Source organism: Suncus etruscus, chromosome X (assembly GCF_024139225.1).
Source record: "Suncus etruscus isolate mSunEtr1 chromosome X, mSunEtr1.pri.cur, whole genome shotgun sequence".
NCBI lineage: Eukaryota > Metazoa > Chordata > Mammalia > Eulipotyphla > Soricidae > Suncus > Suncus etruscus.
Window position 1 is genome coordinate 97,586,362 of NC_064868.1, and position 21,060 is coordinate 97,607,421.

Consider the following 21,060-nt stretch of genomic DNA (forward strand, 5'->3'; position numbering starts at 1 on the left):
AACATGCATGTACCAGTGACAGTTCAGACAGTGCTTCTGGAGTAACCCTCTCCCTGCCTGGACGAAGCTTCATTAAGAAAGAACAAAACCATGTAATTTGAAACAACCTGGATGAAACTAAAAAGATATCAAGCTGAGTGAAGTAAGCCAGACAAAAAGAGATTGATAGAGAAGGATCTTTCTCATATGTGGGACTTCAAGATAAACAGCAAGGTGGCAATAAACACATGAGACAACTGGAAAATTAATCCACTTAAGTTGGTTGGGCATTTTAAAGAGAGAAGTGCTATTTGGGAGATGGACGGTGGTGGGTACACTGGTGATGAATGTGGTATCAGAATTATGTGCACTAGAAACACCATTAATGCTATAGTAACTCATAGAATTCTATCCATAAAAATGTAAATAAATCTAAGGGAGAGAGCAATGTATCTACCTCTCCCTGAACATTAGGATACAAAGTGTGTTAATTCTGCATTTTGGATATAGATGAAGCAGAATTCTCAGGGCCTATGGAAGTGTCAGTGGCTATGGAGATCTCAGGGGCTATGGAAGTCTCAGGGGCTATGGAGGTCTCAGGAGCTATGGAGGTCTCAGGGACTATAGAGGTCTCAGGGGCTATGGAAGTCTCAGGGGCTATGGAAGTCTCAGGGGCTATGGAGATCTCAGGGGCTATGGAGAGCTCAGGGGCTACGGAGATATCAGGGGCTATGGAGATCTCAGGGGCTATGGAAGTCTCAGGGGCTAACGAGACCTCAAGTACTGGTGTACCAGCCACGGGCTCAGAGGTTGAAGGCCCTGGTGCTAAAGAAGGCTCTGGCTCAGCAGGGTCACTGACGGCAGGTGTAGTGCTCTCTGGAACTTGAGATTTACCAGATCCTTTAGCCTGGTTCTTCACGACATCTGAGAAATAGGGATGCTCCATGGCCTCTTTGGCAGTAAGCCTATACTGAGGGTCGTACTGGAGCACCTTATCCAGGAGATCAAAGGCTTCTGTATTAACAAGGTGGCTATTTTCATTGCTAATGAAGTGAAACCAATCAATGCGGGCGTGCCTGCCCAAAGTCCGCAGGAGACGGTTACTTAACTTGATATTGTATTTGTCAAGATACTCATAAAAGCGACCTGTTCCAAGAGTGGTGACTATCTTCAGGAGCTGGTCTTCATTATTACGACCATGAAAAAATGGGTCTTTCTGAAAGATCATGCCTGCCAGGATGCACCCCAGGCTCCACATATCCAAACTGTAGTCATACATCTCATACGCTGCCAGCAGTTCAGGGCCTTTGAAATATCGGGTAACTACATTAGAATTATAGACTTCGCCAGGATGATAAAATTGTGACATTCCCCAGTCAATTAACCTCAGCTTTCTTTGCTCGTGATCAATCAAGATGTTTTCGGGTTTGAGGTCTCGGTGCATGATTCCCATGCTATGACAGTAATCCAAAGCTTTCAGAATCTCGTATGTGTAATACCGTATATCATAGCCTGTTAATCTTGGGTACAAGTACGTATGATCGAAATTGTTTATGTATTCAAAGACCAAGCCGGGGGTACCTGAGGCAGGATTTCTCACAACAGCTGTCAGATTTATGATGTTGGGGCCATTTCGCAAATTCTCCAAAATCTTTATTTCACACTTGACTTGTTCCTCTAGGATTGGGCTGAGGATTTTCATAGCAAACTTTTCATTTGTTTCAATTTTGACAGCTTCAAAAACTTTACTATAGCTTCCAGAGCCAATTCTTTTACCCAGTTCATAGTCACGTAGATTGCCCCATTGCACCTCATAGGATTCATAATCCCAATATTCTCTGGGTCGGTTTGTATTAATATCTGCATAGACTCTAGCTCTGCTTGGCAAGACCGTAAGAGACTGTTCAGACATGTTGGTAGACAAAGATAAAGCTGATGGTCAGAGACCTGGCCGTCACAGTCTTTAGAAACAGGTAGTCACAGTGTTTAGAAGCACTTAAATCTTGCTTCAGACTTGTTATCCCTGTAAGAAACAAAACAGATGAGCAACATTTTAATATCTGCTTGACAGTACAATAGTTTACTTTGTTACTGCTTACACCTAATAGTCGTGAGGTGAAGTTGAATCCTGGCAGTATCTTGTGGGCTAGTGAGTATTGCTGGGTGTGGTCCCTCTTCTGTGATCAAAGTTGCAGCAGAGGCTTAGGCTCTTCCCCTCCTCCACAATGTGGCTGCTGCAGAAGGAAAGAAGATACCAGCCAACCAGGCTGGCACTGTTGTTCTATCTTTTCAATTACATACACAGGTTGTTGGCGGGGGCAGGGAAAATAAAACATACCATTAACCTAACAGTCTTGAAAGATACTGACAAATAACATGAGATTCAGATATATCCATTAAAACTCCTGGCCCAACCCTCACTACCGCTGTACTGTACTGCTTTCTGTATCTCAGATCCATAGTCATTAAAAATAAGCTCTTAAGGAAAAGCAAATCTGAGGTTGCTGTGTTGTTCTGTGACTTAAAGTAAAGCATTAGATTAGGGGGTAGAATGGACTCAGCTTAAAGTTGCTATGAATAGATCATTTATTTGATCATCTTCAAGCTTTTTTGAATCACATAATTGCTGAAATTTGGAGCTTTTCCCCTATCATCCAATCCACATTAATCTGCCCCCCCATAGATCCATTTCAACTTATTCATGACCGATACAAAAGCCATATATGACAAACCTTGTCCAGTTTACCAACTGTTTGTTCCAACACATGGTAGTTCATCTATTCTAAAGTCTCTATGTTAATTTATTTTTTTATTGCAGGAGCGGAGAGGGAGGGAGAGAGGGAGGAAAGGAGGGAGGGAGGGAGGTAGGGAAGGAAGGAAGGAAGGAAGGAAGGAAGGAAGGAAGGAAGGAAGGAAGGAAGGAAGGGAGAGAGGGAGGGAGGGAGGAAGGAAGGGAGGGAGGGAGGGAGAGAGGGAGGGAGGGAGGGAGGGAGGGAGGAAGGAAGGAAGGAAGGAAGGGAGGGAGGGAGGGAGGGAGGGAGGGAGGGAGGGAGGGAGAAAGGGAGGGAGGGAGAAAGGGAGGGAAGAAGGAAGGAAGGAGGAGAAAGGGGGAGGGCCGGCGCTGGGTGATCTCTATGTTAATTTATATATCAACAATTACACCGCTTCTTCATGGATATATATTCTACAAAGTATAGCAGTTTTCAAATTCACCACAAGAGTGAATTCTTCTCTCCTATTATAAAAGATCATTAACTGCAAGGAATAAGTAGGGATTTAAGAAAGTAAAGAAACCGCAACTTTTACTGGGATAACTGTGTAAAAATCCCCTTAACTGTTTTACACAGATGAATCGGCTTAGAGCTTCTGCAGTTTTCACTGAGTACATCAGCCAATTAGTCAGGAAAAGACAAACAAGGCTCAAATCTGTGTGCCTGGAGAGTTGTCTGGACATTTGGAGGGAGAGGAGGCAGCTTAAAGTTTTCCAGAGCATCACAATTACAAAAACATGGGATGTTAAAGAGCGTACATTCTCAGGGAATAATGCGGAGTTAGTCATGATTGGAGAAGAGATTTTTTTTTAGTTTTTGAGTCACATCCGGTGATGGCACTCAGTTTACTGTGGTTCTGTATTTAGAAATTAGTTTGGTCAAGATCAGGGGACTATATGAGATGCTGAGGTTCGAACCCAGGTTCCTATGGGCATGGCAAGCACCCTATTCACTGTACTGTCACTCCACCCCCAAGATTTAATGACAGAAGAGGGAAGTGAAACTGAGTTAAGTAAAACCACAATAAAAGTCCTGAGGTGAATGCTATAGATGGCATGGAAGTTCAAGGCAGAACAACTAATTTGTGGTCAGTCCTGTGGTCAGTGCACCAGTACAGCCAACAATCAAAAGTAGAGTAACCATATAAAAGGAAGCTGCATGCTTCTGGGAAATTAGCTGCAGTTTTGTGCATAGTAACAAATACAAGCTCTTCCAAAGTCATAGTCAATGTTAACCGAGAATCATGACAGTTTACATGCCATTACCACTGTATGAAAAGAGAAAACAGAAAGTCAGTGAGAAGCGTAAGTCTTAGGGCTCAGCTGCTGAAAACACTGACAGAAAATAAATTCTATAGACAGAAGAAAAAAAGAATAAGCCAATCTAATGGCAGAAGCCCCCAGTTGGCAATGGCCTAAGGAAATCAAACAAGTGAGTAGAAATATAATCTGAAATTTATGGAAGGCAAAAGGTCATAGCTGCCTATTCTTGTGGATTTTCAAGCTGGGCTCTTGACATCTGTTGAGAAAGAGATGGTGATAATTAAAAAGCAGATACCCACGGAAGGCTTTTAAGGGCGTGCTCATGAAAGGACAGCCAGAAGAAAGAACTAAGGATGTGTGAGTGGGGTAGAATCTAAGTGGAGTAGGGGTTGCATCGGGTGTCTGATTCCTGGTGTACCTGCAATGTCAGAATTATGGCTACATGAGATTATTGCATCTATGGTTATCACACATACCCCTCCTAAATCTCAGGAAAGCAGCAGCAGGTTTCATTGATTTGACAGTTCATCTATTTCAAAGATTTGTAGTGGATCCCCCTGTCATAGGTAGGGTCAGTTCCTGAACTGCCTGGCAGATAGAACCTCCCATAGGACAACTGTACCAGGGGACCCCCCCATAGAGCCATTCTTCTGGGGATTCTTCTTGAGGCAGAAGTCTCGGAGGCACGCTGCTTCAGAGATGAAGGACAGCACAAAGAGGGGCAGCATCTCCCATAATCAGAGGTCACTCACAGACTTGATTCTGGGTAGTCTCCGCCCTCATAACTCAGTCAAGAGATAAAGCTACTTTTATGACCCTGTTGTGTTACTCCGTAAACATTCCTAATACCCAATGTTTATGGTTAAATTCTCCCTAGTGCTTCACGTCCCTGGTTGCCCAAGTCCTGGGCCCTGCCACCCAGTATAGATCCCAGTTCCTCTTATCCTATAAGCATTGTTAGAATTGAATCATGTGTCTCTGATCATTAACCTGGGACCAGTTCTTTTCCTGTCATCAGTTGAGGGGAATGTCCTCAATATCAGGTGCACAGGGAGAAGGGAAGCTGACCCTTGCCAGGAGACTGGGTTGGCATACACCTGGGCACATGGAATTGAGCAGCAAAGCCTAGTCCACACACAGTGTTGGGGTAAATGGCTAGATCCATAGATCCATACTTCACATCTTGTTGTTGTTGTTGTTTTTTATACTTCATATCTTAAACAAAAGTTCATTGCAGATTGAATACTTGCCTGTATATAAGACAGTAATCCATCAAGAACACTTAGAATATATGCACATCTGAAAACTATAAAACTCTGCTCCAAGAAATAAGAGAGGACACGCGGAAATGGAAACGCATACCCTGCTCATGGATTGGCAGGATTAACATCATCAAAATGGCAATACTCCCCAAGGCATTATACAGCTTTAATGCGATCCCTTTAAAGATACCCATGACATTCTTCAAAGAAGTGGATCAGGCACTTTTGAAATTCGTTTGGAACAATAAACACCCTAGAATAGCTAAAGCAATCATTGGGAAAAAGAATATGGGAGGAATTACTTTCCCCAACTTTAAACTTTAAGTCAAAGCAATAGTTATTAAAACAGCATGGTATTGGAATAAGGACAGGTCCTCAGATCAGTGGAATAGGCTTGAATACTCAGAAAATGTTCCCCAGACATACAATCACCTAATTTTTTATAAAGGAGCAAGAAATCCTAAATGGAGCAAAGAAAGCCTCTTCAACAAGTGGTGTTGGCACAACTGGCTAGCCACTTGCAAAAAATTGAACTTAGAACCCCAGCTAACATCATGTATGAAGGTAAAATCCAAATGGTTTAAAGACCTCGATATCATACCCAAAACCATAAGATATATGGAACAACACATAGGCAAAACACTCCAGGACATTGAGACTACAGGCATATTCAAGGAGGAAACTGCACTCTCCAAGCAAGTGAAAGCAGAGATTAACAGATGGGAATATATTAAGCTCAGAAGTTTCTGCACCTCAAAGGAAATAGCACCCAGGATACAAGAGCCACCCACTGAGTGGGAGAAACTATTCACCCTATACCCATCAGATAAGGGGCTAATCTCCAAAATATACAAGGCACTGACAGAACTTTACAAGAAAAAAACATCTAATCCCATCAAAAAATGGGGAGAAGAAATGAACAGACACTTTGACAAAGAAGAAATACAAATGGCCAAAAGACACATGAAAAAATGCTCCACATCACTAAGCATCAGGGAGATGCAAATCAAACAACTATGAGGTACCACCTCACACCACAGAGAATGGCACACATCACAAAGAATGAGAATAAACAGTGTTGGCGGGGATGTGGAGAGAAAGGAACTCTTATCCACTGCTGGTGGGAATGCCGTCTAGTTCAACCTTTATGGAAAGCGATATGGAGATTCCTCCAAAAACTGGAAATCGAGCTCCCATACGATCCAGCTATACCACTCCTAGGAATATACCCTAGGAACATAAAAATACAATACAAAAACCCCTTCCTTACACCTATATTCATTGCAGCACTATTTACCATAGCAAGACTCTGAAAACAACCAAGATGCCCTTCAACAGACGAATGGCTAAAGAAACTGTGGTACATATACACAATGGAATATTATACAGCTGTCAGGAGAGATGAAGTCATGAAATTTTCCTATACGTGGATGTACATGGAATCTATTATGCTGAGTGAAATAAGTCAGAGAGAGAGAGAGAAAAACGCAGAATGATCTCACTCATCTATGGGTTTTAAGAGAAATGAAAGACATTCTCGCAATAATAATTTTCAGACACAAAAGAGAAAAGAGCTGGAAGTTCCAGCTCACCTCAGGAATCTCACCACAAAGAGTGATGAGTTTAGTTAGAGAAATAACTACATTTTGAACTGTCCTAATAATGAGAATGTATGAGGGAAATGGAAAGCCTGTCTAGAGTACAGGCGGGGGTCGGGTGGGGAGGAGGGAGATTTGGGACATTGGTGAGGGGAATGTTGCACTGGTGATGGGTGGTGTTCTTTACATGACTGAAACCCAAACACAATCATGAATGTAATCAAGGTGTTTAATTAAAATATAAAAAAAAGAAAAAAAAAGAATATAAGCACATCTCTACAGATGTGCATCTCAGAATCTATAGTGTTTAAACTCCAGTGGCAAAGAGAACAAAAAGAAAAAGAAATAGAATATCAAACTTAAAAGTCTTTGCATGGCAAAAGAAACTTGGGTTAAACTAAAAAGACAAGCCCTGTCCTGTGCTTCTCTGTCTTTTCTGAATCCTGAAACTCTCCTCAGAGCCCTGGGAAGCGAACCCCCAAAAACTGCATTCTGAAGCTACCCAGCAAGTGGGTGCCTTACATGAACCTCTTGGAAGTGGGCAGAAAAGAGGCTCCAGCAGAGCACTTAACTCCGCTTCGCTACGCGGCCTTGTGCTCTTTCTAAAGAAAAGAACACCATTGCAAAAAGAAGAAAAAAATCACACTAAGAACCGTGCTGGATCACAGAAGCAAGCATTTCTCTCTGGACTGTCTTCTCTGCTGCATGCTCGTGCCTAAGATTTGATCCTGTGTGAGGCTTCATCCACGGAGGACTCCCCTCCCTTAGAGGCAAGTCGGCCCATCCAGAAAGGGCGGAGCCAGAGGAGTGTGGTGCCTGCATCATATAGCCAATGAATTCCACCACAACACGTAGAAAAACCCACAATACAAGTGTGACAATGGGGAAACAAAGCAGGCCAGCATCAGACATAGAGAATGAAGATGACAATTCTGAGGACCAGATAATGACCAACCAACTAATCAACCTCTCAGATAAGGACTTTAGACTAGCAATATGGAAGATTCTCAACGAACTCAAAGAAACCATGGATCGAGTTGAACAGAACACTAATAAGAACCAAGAAAATATGAAGACAGAAATCACAAAACTCCAAACTGAAATAACAAGTCAACTAACTGGTCTGAAAAAGTCAGTAAACGAAGTGAAAGACAAAATGGATAAGCTCTGGGACAGGGTATCAGAAGCTGAGAATAGACTTGGTGCTGTGGAAGATGAGATACATACAATTCCATACAGCAGGAGAGTTTGGAAAAAAAAACTTAAAGCAAATGAACAGACAATGGAAAAATTAGTCAAAGAATGGGAACAGATGAAGATAGAAGTCTATGATAAGATCAACAAAAACAACTTAAGAATCATTGGAGTCCCAGAGACCCAGGAAGAAAATTTCCAGGAAGAATCAATGGTCAAGAACATCATTAAAGAGAAACTTCCAGAGCTAAAGAATATATGTGATCAAATCCTGCATGCTCGAAGAGTACCAACCAAAAAAGACCCCAGAAAAAACACCCCAAGACACATCCTAGTCACAATGACAAATCACACAGATAGAGATAGAATTCTGAAAACAGCAAGATCAAAAGGGGAAATTACATTCAAGCGAGCATCCTTGAGATTTACAGCAGACCTGTCACCAGAAACACTCAATGCCAGAAAGCAGTGGTGGGACATTGTGAGAAGACTGAATGAAATGAATGCTTCACCTAGAATACTGTACCCAGCAAAAATCACTTTCCGGTTTGATGGAAGAATACATGGTTTCACAGACAAAAAACAGCTCAGAAACTTTACAGACTCAAAACCAGTCTTAAGAGAAAAACTGAAAGACCTAATTTAAGACAAGACTAACCAAAAGACACACCAAATTTCGATATAAAGATGGCATTAAGTCCTAGGACAATTCTTTCTCTCAATGTCAATGGACTAAATGCACCAGTTAAGAGACACAGAGTGGCTAAATGGATCAAAAAACTCAATCCAACCTTCTGCTGCCTACAAGAAACGCACCTGAATAGTCAGAACAAACATAGACTCAAAATAAAAGGCTGGAGAAAAATTATCCAAGCAAACAACACCCATAAAAAAGCTGGAGTGGCCATACTAATATCAGATAATGCAAACTTTATACTCAGGAAGGTTGTAAGGGACAAAGATGGACATTTTATATTAATCAAGGGGTATGTAGAGCAGGAAGAAATAACTCTCCTAAACATATATGCACCGAATGAGGGGCCAGGAAAATATTTAATACAACTGTTGACAAATATGAAAAATAATATCAATAACAACACAATAATTGTGGGGGACCTCAACACGGCTTTGTCAACACTGGATAGGTCAACCAGACTGAAACCCAACAAGAATATACTAGACCTGAGAAGAGAAATGGAAGAAAGAGGCCTAGTGGATATATATAGGACAATCGATCCCCAGAAACCTGGGTACACATTCTTCTCCAATGTACATGGTACATTCTCCAGGATAGACTACATGCTGGCACATAAAACATACCTTCATAATATCAAGAGAATAGAAATTTTGCAGACTACCTTTGCTGACCACAAGGCTCTGAAATTATTTGTGAATTCCAAAGGGACTCAGAAGAAAAACTTTAACACCTGGAAGTTAAATAGCCTCATACTCAATAACCAGTGGGTCCAAGATGAAATCAAGGAGGAAATAAAAAGGTTCCTGGAAACAAATGACAATAAAGACACAAACTATCAGAACTTATGGGACACAGCAAAAGCAGTACTGAGTGGAAAATTTATAGCTTTGCAAGTGCACATCAGGAAGGAAGGAGCTCAACTGAGTAGCTTAATGACACAGCTAATAGAACTAAAAAGTGCTCAACAAAAGGATCCAAAAATAGGAAGACAGAAGGAAGTAACAAAGCTGAGAGCAGAAATCAACGAAGTGGAAACCCAAAAAACAACCCGAAAGATCAACGAAAGCAAAAGTTGGTTCTTTGAAAAAATAAACAAGATTGATAGACCACTGGCAAACCTAACAAAGAGAGAGAGAGAAACTTGATAACTCGTATTAGGAATGAAAAAGGAGAGATCACTACTGATATGACAGAGATTTAAAGGGTAATCAGAAACTACTTTGAGAAACTCTACGCCACTAAAAATGAGAACCTGGAAGAAATGGATAAATTCTTGGACTCTTATAATCTTCCACAGTTGAAGGAAGAGGATGTAGCATATCTAAACACCCCCATCTCCATCGATGAAATTAAAAAGGTAATCAAATGTCTGTCCAAAAACAAAAGCCCAGGCCCAGATGGATTCACTAATGAATTCTTTCAAACTTTCCAAGAGGAACTACTACCAATCCTGGAAAGACTCTTATGAAATTGAACAAACAGAAACACTTCCAAATAGCTTTTATGAAGCCAACATCACCTTGATACCTAAACCAGACAGAGATGCTACGAAAAAAGAAAATTACAGACCAATATCGATGATGAATGCAGATGCAAAGATCCTCAACAAAATCCTGGCGAATAGGATTCAATGCCTCATTAAGAAGATCATCCACTATGATCAAGTAGTTTTCATCACAGGAATGCAAGGATGGTTTAACATCCGTAAATCTATCAATATAATACACAACATAAACAATAAGAAAAATAAAAACCACATGATCATATCAATAGATGCAGAGAAAGCATTTGATAAGGTCCAACACCCATTCTTGATCAAAACTCTCAGCAAGATTGGAATGGAAGGAACCTTTCTCAATATAGTTAAGGCCATATACCATAAGCCAGTGGCAAACATTATCCTCAATGGAGAAAAACTAAAAGCATTCCCTCTAAATTCTGGCACAAGACAAGGCTGTCCTCTCTCACCACTCCTATTCAACATAGCACTGGAAGTACTCGATATAGTGATTAGGCAAGAAAAAGATATCAAGGGAATCCAGATAGTAAAGGAAGTAGTCAAGCTCTCACTGTTTGCAGATGACATGATACTCTACTTAGAAAACCCTAAAGACTCTACCAAAAAGCTTCTAGAAACAATAGACTCATACAGCAAGGTGGCAGGCTACAAAGTTAACATAAAAGATTCAATGGCCTTTCTATACACCAATAGTAATAAGGAAGAAATGGACATTAAGAAAACAACCCCATTCACAATAGTGCCACACAAACTCAAATATCTTGGAATCAACTTGACTAAAAATGTAAAGGACATATACAAAGAAAACTATAAAACTCTGCTCCAAGAAATAAGAGAGGACACGCGGAAATGGAAACGCATACCCTGCTCATGGATTGGCAGGATTAACATAATCAAAATGGCAATACTCCCCAAGGCATTATACAGCTTTAATGCTATCCCTGTAAAGATACCCATGACATTCTTCAAAGAAGTGGATAAGGCACTTTTGAAATTCGTTTGGAACAATAAACACCCTAGAATAGCTAAAGCAATCATTGGGAAAAAGAATATGGGAGGAATTACTTTCCCCAACTTTAAACTTTACACCAAAGCAATAGTTATCAAAACAGCATGGTATTGGAATAAGGACAAGCCCTCAGATCAGTGGAATAGGCTTGAATATTCAGAAAATGTTCTCCAGACACACAATCACCTAATTTTTGATAAAGGAGCAGGAAATCCTAAATGGAGCAGGGAAAGCCTCTTCAACAAGTGGTGTTGGCACAACTGGCTATCCACTTGCAAAAAATTGAACTTAGAACCCCAGCTAACATCATGTACGAAGGTAAAATCCAAATGGATTAAAGACCTCGATATCAGACCCAAAACCATAAGATATATGGAACAACACATAGGCAAAACACTCCAGGACATTGAGACTACAGGCATATTCAAGGAGGAAACTGCACTCTCCAAGCAAGTGAAAGCAGAGATTAACAGATGGGAATATATTAAGCTCAGAAGTTTCTGCACCTCAAAGGAAACAGCACCCAGGATACAAGAGCCACCCACTGAGTGGGAGAAACTATTCACCCTATACCCATCAGATAAGGGGCTAATCTCCAAAATATACAAGGCACTGACAGAACTTTACAAGAAAAAAACATCTAATCCCATCAAAAAATGGGGAGAAAAAATGGACTGACACTTTGATAAAGAAGAAATACAAATGGCCAAAAGACACATGAAAAAATGCTCCACATCACTAAGCATCAGGGAGATGCAAATCAAACAACTATGAGGTACCACCTCACACCACAGAGAATGGCACACATCACAAAGAATGAGAATAAACAGTGTTGGCGGGGATGTGGAGAGAAAGGAACTCTTATCCACTGCTGGTGGGAATGCTGTCTAGTCCAACCTTTATGGAAAGCGATATGGAGATTCCTCCAAAAACTGGATATCGAGCTCCCATATGATCCAGCTATACCACTCCTAGGAATATACCCTAGGAACATAAAAATACAATACAAAAACCCCTTCCTTACACCTATATTCATTGCAGCACTATTTACCATAGCAAGACTCTGAAAACAACCAAGATGCCCTTCAACAGACGAATGGCTAAAGAAACTGTGGTACCTATACACAATGGAATATTATGCAGCTGTCAGGAGAGATGAAGTCATGAAATTTTCCTATACGTGGATGTACACGGAATCTATTATGCTGAGTGAAATAGGTCAGAGAGAGAGAGAAAAATGCAGAATGGTCTCACTCATCTATGGGTTTTAAGAGAAATGAAAGACATTCTTGCAATAATAATTTTCAGACACAAAAGAGAAAAGAGCTGGAAGTTCCAGCTCACCTCAGGAAGCTCACCACAAAGAGTGATGAGTTTAGTTAGAGAAATAACTACATTTTGAACTAATAATGAGAATGTATGAGGGAAATGGAAAGCCTGTCTAGAGTACAGGCGGGAGTCGGGTGGGGAGGAGGGAGATTTGGGACATTGGTGATGGGAATGTTGCACTGGTGATGGGTGGTGTTCTTTACATGACTGAAACCCAAACACAATCATGTATGTAATCAACGTGTTTAATTAAAATGTAAAAAAAGAAAAAAAAGAATATAAGCACATCTCTACAGATGTGCATCAGAATCTATAGTGTTTAAACTCCAGTGGCAAAGAGAACAAAAAGAAAAAGAAATAGAATATCAAACTTAAAAGTCTTTGCATCGCAAAGAAACTTGGGCTAAAAATAAAAAGACAGCATATTTATGGGACAAAATCAAATTTGGATGTCATTATCTGATAAAAGGCACAAGATATATAAAAGTAATTAATATAGTTCAATAATAGAAAACCTCATGAACTATCACACAATGTGAGAACTGACAAACAAGAAACATATGGTCCCCTGATAAGCATATAACAAGTTCATCATACTTATATTTAGGTACATGCCAATAAAAACAGTAATGAGTCATCTCATACCTCTGAGAATATCATATACCTAAAAGGAGCCAACTTTTGTCTAGTTAAGCCTTAATGGAAAACAGTATGGTGATTCCTCAGAAAAGAGCACTAGAGTTTGCATAGGACCCAGTGACTGCACTTCAGTAAATCACACAATTATGACTTTAAGAACAAAATAGTCATATTTATGTTTACTGCAGCACCAGGGGCCTTCAAACTACGGCCCGTGGGCCACATATTGTATTTATTCCCATTTTGTTTCTTCACTTCTAAATAAGATATATGCAGTGTGCATAGCAATTAGTTCATAATTTTTGTTTTTACTATAATCTGGCCCTCCAACAGTCTGAAGGACAGTGAACTGGCCCCCTGTTTAAAAATTTTGAGGACCCCTGAAATTCAGAACAACAGGCAGAAATTATACTAAGTACAATAAACACAGTACAATACAATAGACAGAATACGTACAGTAAATTGGCAGTTATGTTGGCAGCTCTGTGATGAAAAATGAATCAAAAGCCTGGATGAAAAATAAAAGGCAATATTTATCAGCAAATAAAGTCTAGAGTTTGCCTATGGCTCAGTGTTTACACATCTCAGCATTACACTAAATCACAAAAATTACTACAAAGACAGAATATTCACACTTAAGTTCACTGTAGCACTTGGTATAATAGGAAGAATATGTGAATGAAACAGCTGAACAAGTCAGTGAATGAATAAAGAAGCTGTTATGTATACATGCATGTGTGTTCATGTACATGCTATATTCTAAAAAAAATACTATACCAACAGAGGAAAGATAAGAAATCACTTGGTTGGGTGTAAGTTCGATGGAACTGTGCAGGATTGAATTAAGTGATATAAGTCAGAGGGAGAGCACAAATACTGACTCATGTCTTTTATCTGTAGTATAAAGAAAACCCAAAATGAAAATTGGCAGTATCTAGTGATGAGCAAACCCTTGGCCTTGGATCATAAAATTGAAAATGCCCATCAAACAAGGATTTGGGGATATGGGAGATTTACAGGATGACCCCTGGAATAAAGGGGCATTGCATAAGTGCTTGAGACCCTTGCTGGAGAGGTGTGATTAGTTCTGTACACAGGAAACAAAAATGTTAAAACTATTTGAAACATGGCTTAGAGGATCGTATCTGAAGTGTTTATTTAAAATAACATTAGCTAGAGAGAAATCAGAGTTCAAAGTACTTGCCATGCATGCAAACAACCCTGGTTTGGTCCCCATTACTGATTGTGGGAAATCCCACCCCTACCCCAACATTTACAGGAGTCATCCCTGTGCACAAGAACAAGTCTGAAGCACCTCTAGATGAGACGTAACCAAAAAGTGTAATGAATAAAATAAGTCAAATAAATATAAAAGATAAAATAAAGCAGCACACCTGAGTCTTGTGGCAATGTGTGCTATTTATATGTCAATACCACTGAGATTCTCAGATGTAGTCAACCTGTGAAATAAAAGACACAATTATACATTATCTAGACAGTATATAAGTCATATATCATTATATACAATCATATTACATACAACAATATAACATATATGTATAATCATATGTATATAACACATGTATATATACCATTAACACATCATTAATTTTACTGATTATTAATGAATTATATTATTAGTTATTATTGCCTCAATATTATCAATATAGAATTCTATTGACATTATATTTTATATGTGATATATAATGTAGTATATAATATGATGAGAATATGACACATATATTTATAATACATATAGAAACAAATATTTATAATACATATATAATGTATATCATATGTTATATTATCATTATATCATATAAGAGCATACATTACATATCATATATTTATCACACATATATAATGTTTAATATGCATACATAAATGCATTATATATAAATATACATGAATGTATATAAATATATTTATATGACATTTAAAATATAATACAAATATGTGTAAATATATAAAGAAGCAAAGTTTAGGAGTGTTGGCAGCCTGAGGACAGTTAATGACTTTAAACCAGCACGTAAATACAAAGAAAATTGTCTTTAACTGTGAGAGAAGAAATGAGACTTTTGTCGGATCTTATTAAGAGATCAGACCAAGATTTGACTGAGTAAATTCAGAGCAGGCACTAATTTTCTTGTTTTGCTTTTTGGCCACAACCTGCATGCTCAGGGCTTACTTCTTGCTCTGTGCTCAAGAATCCCCCATAGGAGTGCGAAACCACATGAAGTGCTGTAGATAGAACCCACATCAGATGCACGCAAGGCAAGAAAGTGCCTAGCCCACATTACTGTCTTTCACGTTTGGACAATTAATTATTGTGCAGTAAATTCCGAAATGGTGTCAGGTCAGACGCAGCCACACAGATAATGGTTTTCTGTATGTTTTCAGAACAAGAACTCAAACAAATAACTGATTCTGCTCTAACTGTCCAGTTCCAACCAAAATGTGTGTCTACCAGACACACAAAGAATAAGCAACTCTAGAATTTGTAGAAACAAGGATGAACTAGATAAGACAAATAAAAGTCATCAGATTTTCCCTCAGCTCTGGAATAAACAGAATGGAAATAAAATGATTGAAAGGGCACTACCAAGGGCCATGGTTCCCCAGCTTTATTCAAAGTTATATTGTTTTATTATCTCTCATTTGGGCACCACCCAATAGTGTTCAGTACTTATTCCTGTCCCTGTACTCAGGTAACACTTTCGGTTGACTCAGGGGACCACATACGGTGCAGATAATAAATACTGGATGGTTGCATATGACACAAACATACAGTGCTGTAACTCAACCCACTGTACTATCATTCTGGAACTGCCAAATTTTGGGGGGAGGTTAGGTGACACCCGGAGGCGCTCAGGGGTTACTCCTGGATCTGTGCTAAGATGTCTCTCTTGGTAGGATCAGGGGACCAGATGGGAGGCCGGGAATCAAACGAGGGTCCATCAAGAGAAAAAAACCTAAAAAGAAAAAGAAAACAAAAAAGAATAGAGAAAAAAACTAAAAAAAAAAAGAAAAAGAAATCAAACTAGGGTCCATCCAGGGTTGGACATGTGCAAGGCAAACGCCCTACTGCTGTGTTATCACTCCTGCCGGTGCCCTGCCAGCTTTTGGGTGGAGCAACCAGTGGTGCTCAGGGTAGCCTCCTGGATCTGTGCCCAGGAACCACTCCTGGTGGTCTTGGGGGTACCATATGGGATGCTGGCGTTTGAAACCAGGTCAGGCACTGGCAAAGCAAATACCCAACCGGCTGTACTATCACTGTCCTATTACTCCATCCCAATCTTCTTTATTTTAATGAGTGCTAAGTACAATTTACTATTCCGGAGCCTCTCACTGAAAAGATGGCCGGCCCCGAATCCAAGCTTTAGCAAGGGAAATGCTGTATATTACAGGGAAATGACACATTATGGACAAAGAATACACAGCAAACCCCCGTGTCACCCAAAAGATATCTGCAGTCAGGAACCCCCGCCTTTCATTTGCAAGACAGCCCCACAAGCCACAGACACACCAGTGACGGGGTTCCAGACTCGATTGAAAAGACACTTCCGGGCCGGGCGGTGCCGCTAAAGGTAAGGTGCCTGCCTTGCCTGCGCTAGCCTTGGACGGACCGCGGTTCGATCCCCGGTGTCCCATATGGTCCCCCAAGCCAGGAGCAACTTCTGAGCGCATAGCCAGGAGTAACCCCTGAGCATTACCGGGTGTGGCCCAAAAACCAAAAAAAAAAAAAAAAAGAAAAGACACTTCCCTGTCTCCCCCCCCCCAACACACACACACACTCACAAAGAGTAGGCCTTGGGTGGCTACCAGCCTTCCATGGGCAGTTCAGGGGCCCACTTTGTCTTCAGAATTCTCAGGTTCTACTTTAAAACCCATATTATTGCAGTAGACATGGGCCCCAAGAGTGTGCAGGAGGCACGGCTGTGCCTAACACGAGGTCCCAAGCATTGAAAATGGCGGCAGTGACGCTCCCGACACCCACACACAGGCAGGAAGTGGTCCCTGAGCATGGAGCCGTTAGTCCAGCCGGAGTTCCGGTAGGTGCCTTCCCAAAAGCCCAAAGAAAGAGAGGAAAAGTGTGGAGAAGGACCCACCTGCCACCCAATTTATCAAAGACCCAAAGAAAACGGAAAGGCAGTAGAACCTGTCCAAATACACGCGGGAGAGGTCTCACCTAGCTTCCGTCTTCCTAACGGCAATCCTGCTTCGGGAGCAATGGCTGCCAAGTGCAACGTCATAGAGCAGGAACTGGCACTTGTAAGGTCCCGCCCCCCAGCAGCATCATTGGACAGCCTGCTGAGATGATGGACAGGCCCACTGTCTGCTCTGCCCATTTCGGCCTGACGCCTCTCTGTAGAGCCCAAGGCCCAGAGGGATTGCACAACTTTGCTCATGTTGGTACATATAGGTTTACACATAGACTGGAAGCTAAAATCTGTTCCTCCATGTCCATATTTGGCAGACTGCGAGGACACACTTGCATACCTTTCCCAGAAATACAATGGGAATTTTTCTTTTCTGGTATGTTACTGAAGATGCCTTTCTCACTGGTCTTGATTGAGGACACTTGCTGGCTTTCTCCCAGTACCTGTCCTGTGATGTCCGATAATACCACGACTCCATCTCGCAGGTCATCTTTACTTGCCTGGTCATGGGCAAGGTTCACTTCTGTTCCACCTATTCTTCAAAGATATATCCTCGAAAGACTGTATGAAGAAAGTTATCATGTATGGTTTCTCTGACATTCCCTCTGCATATTGTCAAATTCTACAAATCTGAGATGTACTGTTTGGATTCCATTTCAATTACAAGGACTGCAGATGATAAGCTCATACCACTTTCTGGGCCTTAGCTTCCTAGTTAGTAAATTGAGTTACAGGTATGCAACAAATCCTACTTTACATTGAAAGAAAATCATTAGTGTTTGTCTTCTGTAAAGACGGCAGCATCAAATTATATCCAGCAATGAGTGAGACAAAAGACTAAAGTCACCTTAATGGTAACCACATGAAATTGAACACTTTGGTCAGAGACTGGAATTATGGAGAATATACTAATCTCTTTCTTCTACATAATCTCCATAGAAAATGAAAATGTATGAGTAAAATAGCACAACATGTCATGTAATATAAATTGAGAGCAGAATAAAGAATATTTAAAAAATAAGAGCTACAGAGGCATCATTTTATCACCCACTATGGACACCACAAAAGGCCCAAGGGGAGACTAAAAGAACAGGTATGGAGCCTGTAGTTATTCCCATGACAGTATATTTCAAGGTCGAAGAAACCCTGTATCTCTTAGGCCAAGAGAATTCCCTTTCTAATCTTCCCAATATATACTGTGCCTATGCAAGAAAAAAGAGAAGCACAAATTAATTTTTTTGGTTTTGTTGTTGTTGCTTGTTGCTTGTTTTCCCCCTCCTGGGTTTTCTTTCTTTGTGCCTTTTTTTCCTTCTTCTTCAGGACTGTGGTTATTGTGTGGTTGCTGTCTTTATTACTGTGGTGCTTTTTGAGTTTTTTGTTTGTATTAAAAATTTTTTTATGGGGCCGGGCAGTGGCGCTGGAGGTAAGGTGCCTGCCTTGCCTGCGCTAGCCTAGGACGGACCGCGGTTCGATCCCCCGGCGTCCCATATGGTCCCCCAAGAAGCCAGGAGCAACTTCTGAGCGCATATCCAGGAGTAACCCCTGAGCGTCACAGGGTGTGGCCCAAAAACCAAAAAAAAAATTTTTTTTAGTATTGTTATGTTTTTCTTCCTTTTTCATGTTCTTCTCTTAAATTGATATTTATAGCCTCTAGAAGGACTCTTCCCATTTTTTCTTTCTTTCAAACAGAAACACATAATTTGAACCATCTTGTTCCACCTCACAAATTGAGGGGGAAATAATGGAGGGTACCAAGACCAGACAGTCATATGAACATTAAGTAAGAAAAAAAATGATCAGACTTAAACACTAAATTCAAAGCCAATGACAACATAATCGATACCCAACCTACAACAAGCTACACAAAGAGGGGACCACTTATACTAGCAACCCGGGGGGGGGGGCAGGGAAAGAAGGAGGATATGAGATGCATGCTTGGAACAGGGATTGAGGAGGACAACATCGGTGGTGGGAATGGCCCTGATTCAATGTCACTATGTACCTAAAAAAACGACTGTAAAAGATTTGTAATCAACTTTGGTCAAAATTAAAATTAAAAATAAATAAATAAAAATCTCAAAAATATAAGAGCAACCCTTTCACACTTAGGCTAACCTGAAAAACGGTGTTGTACATCGTGTGCATGCGTTTGTTTGTATGTTTTCCAATTATCTTCTATTTGTTTGCAGTGTTCCCAACAGAATAAATCTGATTCACTGACGTGATTCACACCTCTCTCTATGTCTCTTAGCATGCCTTTGTCACTGCCGAAGTAGTACTATCCTTCCAAGACAGTCAACTTTAAAAAAATCAGACAAACCAAAAAGCAAACCTTCGTTCTTTTTTCTCAGTCCCCACCCTCTCTGGTTACCAGCACATAGGGGTACATTTTATTTTTATTTTTTAATTTCTCTCTTTGTAAACTTGGTTTTGGGGTCACACCCAGCAGTGTTCGGGCCTTCCTCGTGGTTCTATGCTAAGAAATTACTCCTGTGGATCTCATAAGACAATATGGGTTGCTATGGGTTGAACCTAGGTTGGATGCATGCAAGGCAAATGCCCTACCCACTTTGATATTTCCTGGCCCCCTTTTATTTCCTTTTTAAAGACTCGTGATTTTCTCCTTTTCTACTTGTAGAAATCAAACCTCCCTTCAAATCCCAGTCCCAAGATTCTTCTCTGACTCTCGTGATTTCATGCTTCCCACTCCACCTCCTCAAAGAATGGGAAAGGGAGCAAAGGAAATGGAATTTCAGTTTCCCATGTGGTCCCTGAACCTGCCAGGTGTAATTTCTGAGCATAGAACGAGGAGTTACCCCTGAGTGCTGCTGGATATGGCCCCATAACTGAAAAAAATATGATTTTCTTAAAATCAGCTCTGATGCTAGTTTAACATATGGGTGTATATTGTTTGCTATGATAGACACATGTAGCATTTTGGTTTCAATTCATCAAATAAAGCAAATACAAATAAATTTATAAAAGAGAATTGATAACAGTATCTCACCGACAATAACTAAATTTAGAAGTGGGAATAGACTTAGGTCACACTCGCAGTACTCTGGGTATGTCCCTCATTCTGTGCACAGGAATTACTCCTATTGGTGCTTTTAGATGGTGCCATGAATCGAACTGGATTCGGCTATGTGTACTATCTCCCTAAAAGCTACATTTTAAGTGCTCAATAGCTTCCTATGGTCAGTAAGTATATGTGAACAGCACGGCATAGAGTACATTAACATATTTATCAAAGTTAACACTACAGAAGTTTCTTGTGCCCCAACTAAAGTGGAGGATGTGTCTAAGAATATGTATTCTTTTTTGATCCTACATGCTTTATAAACTTGTTTATGCTTGATTTCATTTCTTCCCCCCACCAGTTACGACATTGGTCAGGATTGAGTTTCAGTTGCGTGATGTACAATACCCTTTACCAGTGCACATTTCCTGCTACCAATGTCCCATTTCACTCCTGCTTCTCCCCTGCCTGCCTATGTAGAAGACATTTTCCTTTTCTCTCTCTTCCTTTTTCCCACTTAGACACTGTGTTTTGCTATCTTATTACTAAAGGGTTATTGTGTTTATCATTTTCTCTCATTTCAGCAATGAGTTCTTATCCAGAGAGATAATTTCCAACTACC

The 21,060-nt window shown here is 40.4% G+C and overlaps 1 protein-coding gene across 1 annotated transcript; it reads right to left on the reverse strand.

The window, feature by feature from the left end:
* Positions 1-466: 466 nt before the first annotated feature.
* Positions 467-1,891, reverse strand: LOC125998966 (casein kinase II subunit alpha-like). Its single transcript, XM_049766982.1, has one exon. It carries the CDS (start codon positions 1,889-1,891, stop codon positions 467-469), a length of 1,425 nt encoding a protein of 474 aa, XP_049622939.1.
* Between the last annotated feature and the right edge of the window lie 19,169 nt (positions 1,892-21,060).